Source organism: Pelodiscus sinensis, chromosome 4 (assembly GCF_049634645.1).
Source record: "Pelodiscus sinensis isolate JC-2024 chromosome 4, ASM4963464v1, whole genome shotgun sequence".
Taxonomy (NCBI): domain Eukaryota; kingdom Metazoa; phylum Chordata; order Testudines; family Trionychidae; genus Pelodiscus; species Pelodiscus sinensis.
In genome coordinates, this window is record NC_134714.1 from 59,572,255 (window position 1) to 59,585,410 (window position 13,156).

General features: G+C 39.8%; 1 protein-coding gene across 20 annotated transcripts in view; it reads left to right on the forward strand.

Annotated features, from left to right (window-relative positions):
- The window catches only part of RYR3 (ryanodine receptor 3), a 527,532-nt gene that overhangs the window by 513,094 nt on the left and 1,282 nt on the right, over window positions 1-13,156 (forward strand). For all 20 annotated transcript variants that reach the window (XM_025189447.2, XM_075927046.1, XM_075927052.1 and 17 more), the window contains 5 exons: window positions 2,150-2,284; window positions 6,996-7,152; window positions 9,324-9,388; window positions 9,496-9,596; window positions 12,874-12,925. In XM_025189447.2, coding sequence (XP_025045232.1) covers window positions 2,150-2,284; window positions 6,996-7,152; window positions 9,324-9,388; window positions 9,496-9,596; window positions 12,874-12,925 — 510 coding nt within the window. The remainder of the gene's footprint in view (window positions 1-2,149; window positions 2,285-6,995; window positions 7,153-9,323; window positions 9,389-9,495; window positions 9,597-12,873; window positions 12,926-13,156) is intronic.

Genomic DNA, 13,156 nt, shown 5'->3' on the forward strand with positions numbered 1-13,156 from the left:
AAAAATCAGTCCAAATGCCTTATAGCAATACAGCTTCTTCTTTGACACCTGGCCTGCTTTCTAGTCACCATCTGAACATAAGCAAAGGTAATTTAGCAACTCCTTTCTGTCTTTTTCCAGCCACAGAGAGCACATATTCCCATCAGCCAGGTGCCTCTCACTGCAACCCCTGAAAAATTCCCTCCTGTACATGCGCTTCCATTACCTAACTTCAACCTTAGCTCTAGATACACAAACCCCAGTCCCTTCTTCCATCTCTTCTTAAAAGCAGTACAGGTTGGACCTCCCTGGTCTGGCACCCTCGGGACCTAAGCTGTCCCAAACCAGGGACTTTTCTCCCCTGTGGGCTGCTCTCCCTCAGGCTCACTGCTCTGCCATTGGCCTGGCACAGCTCCCTTGCCTGCAAACTGCCCCGAGGTCTCCTGGAGTTCCTGGACAGGATGGCTGAGCTGCCACATGATATTCCCCATGGTTCCCAAACTGGGGCCACCTAGCCACCACCAGCCCCACTGCTGCCAGGGGTTCCACAGCTGGGATCACCCAGCCACACCATGCTACTGCTAGAGCTCGCCCCACTGCTGCTGGGAACTCCCGCGAGTTCCCCAACCAGGTCTGCCTTCCTCTGCCAGCCCCACTTCAGCTGCCCAATCTAGCCCTGTTGCCATCGGGGTATCCTGGGGTCCAAAGCTGGGGCTACCCAGCTGGCACCGGCCCTGCTGGTGTGAAGGTGACAGAGCTGCCTACCATAGGAAGCCCTGCTGCAGCTAGGGCCGGGATTCCCCAGCCGCCTGGCCCTGCTCACACCAGGGGTTCCTTGGCCAGACGGGAACTCCCCCCACCACCACCTGCTCCAGTCGCTGCTGGCCTAACCAGGACTCCCCAGTCCTGTATTCTCTCAGGCGGCTCCCGCTACTGCCTCCAGGGCTCTTTGGTCCAGCAAATTCCGTGACCCTGATTCTGGCTAAAAATGAAACCAACCCACATACATTGCACTGGCAGTCCAACTACATCTAATGTGTTACCTAATATTTTAATTCTGGATTTGATATGTTTTCTCAGGCTTTTATTGAGATGATATTTTGCAGTGTAGAAACTCAGAGCGTGTGTGCAGATAAAACAGCTTCAATTCAAGGTCATAAAACTACCATGACTACCCTCCCGAGAAACAAGTATTTGTGCTGCTGCTATCATCACGGTTGCTTTCAGCACAGACATGAAGAATAAAAGACAATGGCAGATTTTTAAATAGAGACACATATTTCAGAAACATGCCCAGTAATCTGCATAAATTACTAATTTAAAAAGCAACTAAAATGCTTGATTTTTTTGTACTTTTTTTAAATAGTAAGTCAATTCTACAATGCTTTTCAAATATATATAAAATCTCCTTTACACCTTTACAAAAGCATGATTCCAAAGTCAATGAGCAATATATTAGTAGCTATTTATGTGCTGAATTTTCTTGTTCAAAAGGGATTTTATTTGCTTAAGAGTAAGAATTTGAAATTTGAAATACTGTTTTCAGCAGCTCAGTAATGAGAAACTCACCTATTGTATCACTTTGTCTAAATGGAGTTTTAAACAGATGGCATCAGTAATACAGATTATTAGGATATTGAAAGAATAGGCAGTCTTAAAATAGGAAACAGTTCAAATAAACCCATATCAGTTAATTCAGTAAAATATAGTTTTCACTATTTGATATCCTGACTGCATGTCCAGTTTCACAGATCAGCTGGCATTTCACCTTTATCCCAAATACTGAATGTGTCATCTAACTGATAGGAGATTGCTGTTAAGCACATATTTTAGAAAAATAACGATATATCAATGTTTTCTAAAAACTACTCTTTTATCCACCAAATAAGGCATCAAATTATAAATTTAAGGTGTATTTCACCCCATTATAACCTGGTTCCTCAGAAACTGTATGTTGATCTAGGCAACAGAGAGAGAGTCCATGAATAGAAAACCCATCATCTTTCTTTTCTTTTTCTAAAAGGCACAGCATTGTTGAGTTTCAATATTTTTGGGCATCCAAAACATCTTCTAATTTATAAGTAGTTCCCTAAGGAAATTGGAATCAATCATGGTCTTCCATTATGATTGAAATTCACTTTTTTATGTCATATATTTTGCTTGTGTGTAGCTTGTACTGACTGTAGGACTCTTGGCTGTGGTAGTCTACCTTTATACTGTTGTGGCCTTCAACTTCTTCCGCAAGTTTTACAACAAAAGTGAAGATGAAGATGAGCCAGACATGAAATGTGATGACATGATGACCGTAAGTAAAATATCACTGGTACTTTTAAAATAGAAATGTCACCCTAGTTTTTAAATTTGAAACTCAATGTATCCCAAAAGCACTAGCTGAAATTGGGAGGGAGGAGTTTTCTATCATTAAGAGCTTGGCCCTTTGGGTCTGTTTGAGCTGCTTTGAACCACTTTTAACAGTGCAATGAATCTGGAAATTACTTCTGCATCCTCCGAAATAGTAGATATGCATTACTCTTGTTGTTTTATAGAGGGCATGAATGGGTCATTCTGGCATCATGGAATGGCTGAAATTAACATCTGTGAACAGGTCCATGTTTGGGTATCTGTGAAACTGCTTTTATTTGTGCTGAGGCAAGAAGAGACTCAATGAAGAAAAATCTAGTCCATCAGTAGCAGTAACCTTAAAGTTCCAGTCTATTGAAATATAGTTCTAATTTCCTCAGATTCTAGCGAGCCCAGAAAAGTGAAAGGCAGGAAGAAAAGAGCAATAAACAGCTAACACTCCAAAGCCCCATTCTTCTCTCTCATCCTCCTGTCAAAAATATAAAATGTATAGGAAATGCAAAAGTATCTTAGAAATATTTACTCTGGAGTGAAGCAGCTACTAGAACTCTTAATTTGCTCGTTGTACAATTTTAAATTTATAATGCAAATGGCACAGGACCAGAGAAGTGCTGGTCACAAAAGCCCCAAGCCCCAAAGCATATACTGCATGAATGTATTTTTCTTCTTTCTGACCTCTGTATAAAATATTTAATGAAAGTCAGATAAGTGAATAATGGAAAGAATGAACTCCATCCATCCAATATTGTTTTAATTGGTCCCTTTGTGGACCGAATAAAAAGGTCTGACCTGAAATAAAACTCATTTACAAGATTCAAAAATACATGAGCAGTTGGAATAATTAAAATATTTAGCAACATACTTTACATTTTGAACAGTTCTGCCAAATGAACTAAAATGATCCCAAGTTAATATTTTAATCTGTGGTTATATGAACAGCAGCATCTTCTCTTAATAGTAAAAATGCATTAAACATGCATAGTTCTATATTGAGTGTTTTGTTCTTCAAAATCAGATTTATAATTTATGTTAATTAAAGCAGGTTTCATTTAAAACTAATACTGCTGCCTGCTGTGACTAAAGAACATAGTTAGGGCTTTTCCAACTATATTTTTTGACATATATTTTATGGCTGACAATAATAAAAGGGTAATTAATATAACTGTTTTATAGGAGAAAGATTCCAGAAAGTCACCTAGAATTAGACCACATATATGCTAATTTTTAATATTCCTATATTATGGTTTGAGTATCTACATGTGTAATTGATCATTAGGTCCACAGTGAACATTTTGGTAGAAGTCGGAACTTCTGCATCTAGGACTGAATCCGTCAAGCTTTACTCAGGAAAATTTTTCCATGGAGGGCAGAATTTGGACCTTGAAGTTATACAGATTGTTAAAAAAATATTAAAATATCTAAGAGTCTGAGATCATCTGAACACAGTGGGATTAAATAGTCTTTTGCAAACATTGCATACTCTGCTTTTTGCTCACATTTCACCTCCTTTACTTTAATTGGGATTCTTGCTAAAATATTCTAAATCCAATTAAAAGACAAAGCATACATATAAAAACAGCATACCCATACTCCTCAAAAAACTTACAAGGATTTTGGATTATAATACATACAGTTGATGATGACAGAACATGATATATTTCATCTTGGAACATCAGGAAAAGGATTGTAAACAAAATAGATCTAAAGAATGCACTGAAAATAGTCTCATCTTAGTGGAACACCGAGTTGGAAAAAATAAATATGTCTTTGATTTAATTCCAATCATTTTATTTTAGTGTGCACTCCCCTAAATACTAAATCTGACTGTGAATATCAGGGTGTAGTTCATTATATACTGGGTATTTTTTTCTTTCTAACATCATTCTCCATGTGTTATTCTTTGTACAATTTACTCTCAGATTTTATTCAAATACAGAACATGAGAAATATGCAGAGAACATTTTGATGACGTATTTGTGCAGAAGATAAAAACATATTCTTCCAATGTGCATAGGAGAGGATACCCACTCTACATAGGTGTACATGCACTCAAGTTTCGAATATTTTGTGTAGCCATGTCATATGCCTTCTCATGCTCCCACATGTGCGTATAGTGAGCAAAATGGCCTCTACCCTCCCTCAGTTCCCTCTCAACACCAGGTAGTGAGGCAGAACTCAGACTGTGTCTGACCTGCTAAGTATCCAAACCTTCGCAAATAGTCCTCGTTCCTAGGTTTAGCTGTCACGATTAAAACATCAACAAACAAGAGAAGAGGAAAAGGAGAGTGCCCTATACAACATGACAAAGTGGCATGGCTCTTAAAATTGCAGATTCTAAGCCCTGAAGATTTAAATTCTGCTCTTTGTGGGATGTTCTACCTGGTGGACACTCACATCCCCAATAAATGCTCCAACTGCTGCTCCTTGTCCTCCCACAGTTGGAAATCAAGAGACATGAGATTCAAATAGCACTTCTTGGAGAAATCCTTAATAGTAGCTTTACATCCAAGGGAAGAAACAATGTACCATCTGAAGTCAAGAAGGCTCTCTTTTGCAAGTACCATAGCAACCCGGTTACAGAGATAAGAAGAGCCCCAAAAAGGTTGTCAAAACGAACAGAACAAGCCAAGGAACAGAACAAGCCCTTCTGCTTCCATCTCCACCCAAATAATCATCTTCCTCTCCTGAGAAATCTATGACCCTGTTGCTGACATCAACTCTAGATGACAAAGAAGATCTGAAACTCACCTGTCCTGCCCCCCTGGCAACATCTGGAGCAAAAAAACAGAGACAAAAAGGTAAAAACAAAGCATCTTGCCTAAAACTGTAAATACCTTGGATAGCAAAACATGCAGAAGAATTGACCTACTTATCCGCAAGGGCTTGAGGGACCCTTGAAGTGTGTCTAACATACCTTGACCTTATTTACTCCAACCTTAAAGCAGATAAAGTGGTACCAAGTACTAGCCAAAGGTTCAAGCAATTTGATGCACATGCTCCACTGGAGACACTCATACAAGACACAACAGGCTGCATCAAAGGAATGCCAAAGGACAAGAATCTGAAAAAAGCCTTCAATTTTTTTCAGCAGGAATGCATTCACTTCAGCCCTTGTGCAGTTCCATGTCATGCCTAATACATGATAATTGCATGCTTCTTCATAATGGTGTGGATCTGCTTTAAATTATTAGGCCATATTCTCTACAACTCTAGCCCTTGTCTGTTTTTTCCCTTAAGAAGAATCAAGGGAGCAAAACAGTTGTCATTATCTCTTGCATCATCAGGGAACTGTCATAACTACACAAAACCTGAAGAAGGGAATAGTATTCAAGACCCTCTTGCCATCTAGAAGGTTAGTTATGGGCACTTCTGGAAAAGGATGGCATGTCCACTTCAACCATCTACAGATACAAGGGAGATGGTCCCAAGAGAGACAAAGCTAGATGTGGTTTAGACCTTCAGGCCATCAGATGGACACGAAGTTCCTTCATGTCATATGGCATATGATAGTGCAGGTGCTCTTGGACAGCACAGCAAGATGCTTGTTCCTTCCCCTGTGCAGGGATGCAGTCAAATTGAAGAATTGGTGCTGCACCTTGATATCCCTGTAACTGCTTGGAACCAGAAACAGCTAGCCAGATGTCCTGAGCAGGCAATCTGTCATCAACCAAGAGAGGCCACTGTGGGAATCCATCACCAAATGGACATTTCTCTAGTAAGAGGAAATCCAGTAATAGACCTGTTTGCCACTAGAGATAATGTAGAGTGTCTCAGCTTTGCTACGGCTACATTACAAGCTTTTTTCCAGAAGAGGAAATGCAAATGGAGCACTCATTTGCATATATTGCACTCTCATTTGCATTTTCTCTTCCAATCCTTTTTGCGGAAGAACCCCCTTTTACGCAAGAACCATTCTTCCTCAAAAAATGAAGAAAGGGCTCTTGCACAAAAGGAGGTTTTTGCGCAAAAAGGCGCCATCTACATAGTGCTACACTATTGCATTTAAAAGGCTGTCAAAGTGGATAGTTCAGCATATCACACTGTGTTGGCCAATACGTCACTCCTGCTGACTATCAAGGCTCACTTGATAAAGCTGAAACAGCATCCTCCTCTTGTTCCCATGTTTCTGAAGCCACATGTACTGGACTTGGCTGCTAAAATCAATGCTAGAGTAGAGAAAGCAGTACTCCAAGCTCCATCAAAACTGGTATGCCTCACTGCTGCCATCCTGAAGAGGATACTGCTCACCAATCATCTACAGTGGGATCCACTGTGAAACATACTCAAAAAAGAAGAGTTACTTTCTCTATTGTGCCGGTAGTTTTTCACTATGTTGTAGTTTGTGTGGATCTCATAATCAGCCCTCCATCTCTGCTTTCAGAATCCCCAGCTAATATCGACTTGCCAGGAAACTAAGGGAGGGTCAAGATCATTCTTTCCTTTATACCCTCACATGGGAGCATGAGGCAGCAGAGTAACCCCAATAGACACTGCTGTGCAAAGGAGTCTGAGCTCGCTCACATGAGCACTTGCTACAGCTCATTACGACATTTCAAAGTACCACAGTTACCGCACAGTAAATAACCATTCTTTATCCAATATCAGCAATTTTAAATATGATGTTTTTGACCAGTGTAACTTTCTCTCCTTTTTAGTGTTATCTGTTCCACATGTATGTGGGAGTGAGAGCTGGTGGTGGCATTGGGGATGAAATTGAAGACCCTGCTGGGGATCCTTATGAAATGTATCGAATTGTCTTTGACATCACATTTTTCTTCTTCGTCATTGTCATCCTACTGGCTATCATTCAAGGTATTTCCACTTACCATACTAAAAATCCTTGGAGTCTAGTAACCTTTCTTACTTCTGCAGTGGTTATCAACTGCTCATTGACTAAGATAGTTTAAGCAATATTGCTACATTCTCCTTAGCAATTCATAAAACAATTCACTGTGGAAGAATTAATATAAATTATCCATAAAATATATACATTGTCCCAAGCACTGGACATGACACCCAAAAACGTGGTTTAACTGGACTGCGACTTTTTGTGACACATCTGGATTCTGTATGGCAGTAACTTACCCAGGGCAGGTCACCCTTCCTTCCACAACCTGCATCACCTAGTGGGGGGGGGGTGCTCTCAAGTCTATGCCACTTTTCACATCAACATGGGCCCCAAACTATTGCTGGGCTTACACTGTCTTCCCTTTTGTATAAGGATGGAGGTAGGCACGTGAGAAAGAAGGCGCTGTCTCCTTATTGTACCAAACATTAGTATCCCAAACCCCTTCCCAGCCTTTTCCTGATCTGTTTCTCCATTGGGTTTCTCAGGGTACCAGATATCCTATTGATCCATTACCTGAACTTGACACGTGACCTCGTGAATTTTACAATCAAAACCTATCCACCTGATGCTTGAGCTGCTGAAAGGAAGGTGAAATGGCCCAAAGGCTAATCTGAAGGGGAAAAATTCCTTCTGTGCCCAAAAAAGGAGACTGGCATTATGCCCACAGTAACATCCCTCCCCACCCCCATTCCACACATACTAGGGAAGATGATTTTGCTCACAGCACAGAATAGCACCTCTGGATAGGGGAAGAGTTACTAAGCCCTCCATTGAACTAACAGGCTTACAATGAAACCAAGGAAGCATGGGTTCTTGAGTTGATGAGAAGGAAGTGGAATAAAAGGGGGGAAGGGTAAAGAAAAATCCTTAAACTCTGTCACTTATTGGCCCAGCAAACTCTACCAACTATACCTTAGTGGAGCTGGGTGAATACTCGCACTATGTATATCTGAGTTTAGGGAATGTAAGTAACTAGCTGACTATCTGATAAGCATATATTTATCGGATAGTCGACTAGTGACTCAAACAGTCGCTTCTTCCCCTCCCCCGCACCCTTTGCTGCCTCTATCAGAGAGACGCAGCAAGAGGGAGCCAGTGCTGGGGGTAGCTGGCTTAAAAGCTGGTTTCCCCCCCACACACACACTATCTCCATGGGGGCGGAGGAGGCGTAGCGGGGAACTAGCAGCACTTCTGTGCCTTTGAAATGTAGGAAGAGCTACAGCAGACACTATGGTCCTATAGAATAGTCACAGATGTTTACATTCTACATGCATTTGTATTTGTTCTGAGCTCATTGGGTGAATTCACTCAGGAATCTGGAATTACTAGGGAGTGAGGAATGCAGAATTCCAAGACTGGCTGTGCAGATGCCTAGTTTTTGAAACATTATCCTAGGTGGAAAGGGGCAGCAACTGGTTTTACCTATTTCATGAGGCCTTGGAAGTTTTAAGACTCAGTTTGAATTGACAGATGGAGAGTTTCTTGGGCTACAAACTGCCCTGACCTAACACTCAAGAGAGGCAAATTCTTAGAGAGGGTTTGAAAGACTTTGATACCTATCAATCAGGGACTCTCCTAAGACTCTTTTAGGGGCCAGAACCATGCACTGAGAAGCTTAAATATGCCTTTAGAGACTTCTATTGTTTTCTCTGCCCGACTTTTATCCTAAAATAAATATACTCTGCCTTCAAAGAACTGTTTGGTTACTTATAAACAGTGGCCTATACTGTTCATAGCCCTTTGAGAGGAAGCAAAGCACAGGTGTTAGACTTTAATGTCAGATCTATTGTCATAAAGCCAGTGCATTGCACAGGTCCCTGCCCAAAGATAATTGAAGGCATTTGTTGAGCAGATGAGCACAAAATTTTGACACTATAAAGGTCTGCATTTCAATTGCGAACTCCTACAACAAGTGCAATGCAAATAATATTAGACCCCGGGCTATCTGCAAGACCCCATGCTATCTGCATGACTTGGATTGTTCTAACTACAGGCATGATGGTATTGAGTACAACCTGACCCTGTACTATCTGATGTGCTGTCCTTTCGATGCAGCCTAAAACAGCTACTCCTCCACTTGCAAAATTAATATTGATAGACTTAATGTGTCAAACCTTTCCCTTTAAAACAACAGGTCTGATTATTGATGCCTTTGGTGAATTAAGAGATCAGCAAGAACAAGTGAGAGAAGATATGGAGGTATGAACAGCCATATTTTATTCTGTACTTCTTCATAATATATCTAAACTGATAAGAACCTAGATTAATGTGTTAAGTATGTGCTAAAATATTTTTTTTCATTCTAGACCAAATGTTTCATTTGTGGAATTGGTAATGACTATTTTGACACAACCCCACATGGTTTTGAAATGCATACTTTACAAGAGCACAACTTGGCAAACTATCTGTGAGTATATTTTGTTACTATTTATTTCCAATGTCTTGTTATTCGGAAAATACTCTCTGGAGGCTTTCAGTACAAGAACAGTATACTTGGAAAAGCGCATATCTGAGCAGGGCTCAAATGTCCCGAGAGAGGCTAATAAGTGACTGGTCTCTACTGCCCACATTAGCAAATACTCAGAAAGAGAGGAACTGAGTAGCATTAGATGGCAGTCCTTGGATCTGTACATGCCACCAAGAGCCTAAAGTGCATTGGAATATTCTGATCTCAAGATCATCTCATATATATTGTTAATCTCTAAGGTGCCAGAGGACTACTCATTTTGTAATATTATGGGCACTCACCTGGCAGATGACTTTGTGTATTAAGACATTTGCCTTAAGAATAAACTTATTTCTTTGGTTGGACACATGGCTGCTGATTTCAGTAGTTTTACCAGTGTAGACTTGGGCCCTCTTGCTTGCATTAGCTCATTGGATTAACATAAACTTTGCTTAAAAGTTTTCTGGCTTATAGTAAACTAAGTTGTTCAATTTCCTTAATATAAAACCAACAGATTTTACAGGCTCAAAGAAAACAGAGGAAAGAAAATCTTGCAATCAACTCATCTAATTAGGGCTGGTTTTGTTTGTTTTGTGAGTCACTTGTGGTCAGAATAAAAAAGTATCAGTAACTCTTAAGGTGGAAGAACATGGTTTTGCTACAGTTCTCATACACAAGACAATTATATTGTAGTATAGGAATTCTATTTTATTTCCCTGTCAGTGGAAATGCTATGGTGGATCCTAGGATATTTTTGTGCCCACTTTCAGAGTGAGTTGTATATTATCTCTTTTGTCTGTCCATTAAGATGGAGATTAAATGCAACTTTTGCACTATTTCTTTGTATCATTATAAATATAAATTGTCAAATCAGCTCGCCGCTAATATATTTTCTCAAGGAGTACAACAATGACTAAACTAATACATGCATTGTAATTGATTCATGACCAAGTTTAAATCTAACTTTGGCCACATTTACAATATGCGCGGGAGTTTGTCTTGTACATAGTCAATACACTTTCACAGTATAAAAGTACAGCATGAAATTTCTGCTTTGGAACAGCACAAGGCTATAAGTTGGAAGATGAAGGGAAGTTATCTGGGAAGTACCTGAGTTATAAATTTGGATGTTTATTTCAAAATCACTTGTGAAAATATATGTACAAAAGAGAACAAAAACACCACTGTATGACTTAACACATCACAACTTGCCATCAGAGCTTAACTAAGGAATATGCTCAGAGAGAACTGGTGGAGACTGACTCTCTGTTCAAAATTATTTGACTTTATATTCTAAAAGCTTTAAGAGTGAGTGGCTTATGATGAGCTTTCAGATATTCTTGGGCTGTGTCTACATTGGCACAGTCTTGCGCCAAAGTGGCTGCTTTTGCGCAAAAACATGTTGCTTGTCTACACTGGCGGGGAGTTCTTACGCAAGAACACTGACCTTCTAGTGTGTGAAATTAGTGCTTCTTGCACAAGAACTCTGATGCTCCTGCTCAGGAATAAGCCCTCTTGTGCAACTGTTCTTGCGCAAGAGGCCAGTATAGATAAGCAACATGAATTTCTTGCGCAAGAAAGCCTGATGGTTAAAATGGCCATTGGAGCTTTCTTGCACAAGAGAGCGTCTACACTGGCACGGATGCTCTTGTGCAAAACACATCTCTTGCCCAAAGGCATATGCCAGTGTAGATGCTCTCTTGCGCAAATACTTGAACGTTAAAGAGTATTTGCACAAGATCATGCCGATGTAGATGTAGCCTTGGTGTAGTAAGGGGCTAAAATGCTGGGTATGGTTCTCTTCAGTATGGCTTGAGAGGGATATGATAGCTGGTATTCAATCTTTTTATGAAGTTTGATGATCTTTCTGTATCAGGAGGGTATTTTCATTCATTTAAATATTATTAGAGAAGTCAAGACTGGGATTTTCAGGTGGAGTTGGGAATCTAAATCTAACTTCTCTAGGATGCTTTTAAACTCTCATCCCAAAAGGCCTAGGACATCCCTGTCAGCTATGCTGGATGATGTCTAAGGAAAAATCATGCAGTTCTTTCCCCCGTCCCAAATGTGTATGAATGTTAGAGGCTACTGTAGCCCATACTGTGCATTAAATCCTCCCACAATACCCCTCAGTACTTAGCAAGTTACTCAAACTAAACAATTTCCTCAATAGCGCTTGATTGTATCCTAAGATACAAATTATAAAATCAATTATATTAGAGGGTTTGTCTTCAGTGCAGTGTTAGTCCTAGTCACCTACAATCAAGTTAACTCCTTTTGAGTTGGGTCAAGTGAGAGGAGTCACACTGAAAACACTCAAACTGTACAGAGTGACTGGATTAGCACTACTAAGTAGCTGAATCTCTACTGCATCACAAGTTTGAATGTAAGCAGCCCTCAATCTTTAACAGACTGCCCCCTCATGAGCTACTAGGTTCAAGGTTAAAGTACCACTTAAATCAAACTAGATATTTTTACGTGTGCATGGAAGTTAGGATAGATGCAAGTTATAAAACTGTTGTGAAGAAAAGCCCAAAGTAAATTCAAGCTATACAAGGAAATTCATGTCTGATAAGGCCAAAAGAAACGATTAGGATCATCTAGTCTCTCCTCTTGCATAACAAAACCTATAGAAATTTCCCTCAAATAATTCCTAGAGCACAGCTTTTAGGAAAACATCTAACCATTTAAAAATGGTAAGTGATGGACAGTCCTCCACAACCTTTAAGTAAATTGTTCCAATGGTTAATTACACTCACTGTTACACATTCTTTCCAGGCTGATTTTGTGTGACTTCCATTTCTTCCCATGGGAATGGGTTGTATTTAATAATGGGTTCTTCAATGAAGTAAGCAAAGATACATCTTTCCCATGTAGATATTCAGACTGTAATAAAATTACCCTTTAACTTTTGCTTTGTTAAGCTAAATGAATTTAGATAAGGTAGGTTTCTTTTCTTTTTAGATACTGATAACTGGGATTTCACATCCATTGTCTGTGTTAACACTATCATAGGAACTAAAAACTGCAGAGGGAAGGAAACTTGGAGGACAGAATTCGGCCCTGAAAGAAACCTTCTAATTTTATAACCTCATGTACACCATTAACCACAATGTTGTTTTGTTAGCTAATGTGGAGTTCCCTTTATAGTTAATCTCTGATTGTCAGGAAATAACTATAGAGATAAAATGCCATTTTAGATTTGCTATATTAACAAATATTTTTGTGCTTGTTTCAGATTCTTTTTAATGTATCTCATTAATAAGGATGAAACTGAGCACACTGGTCAGGTGAGTATGAAATAAAATTTTCAGAGCAGGCTAAAGTGAAGCATATTTTAATCTTCAGTGTCTATGTATGAAACTTTAGCCTTGACTTGATCACTCTACTTAGCCATCCTGTCTCAACACACCAAACTGCTAGCACGGAGAGGCTGCAGTAGGAAATCCAAAGTTAAAGTTGTGATGCGTAGTAAGGTGTGGGTTCAGCAGAGCAGAGGTTACATATTCTTTAGTATACTT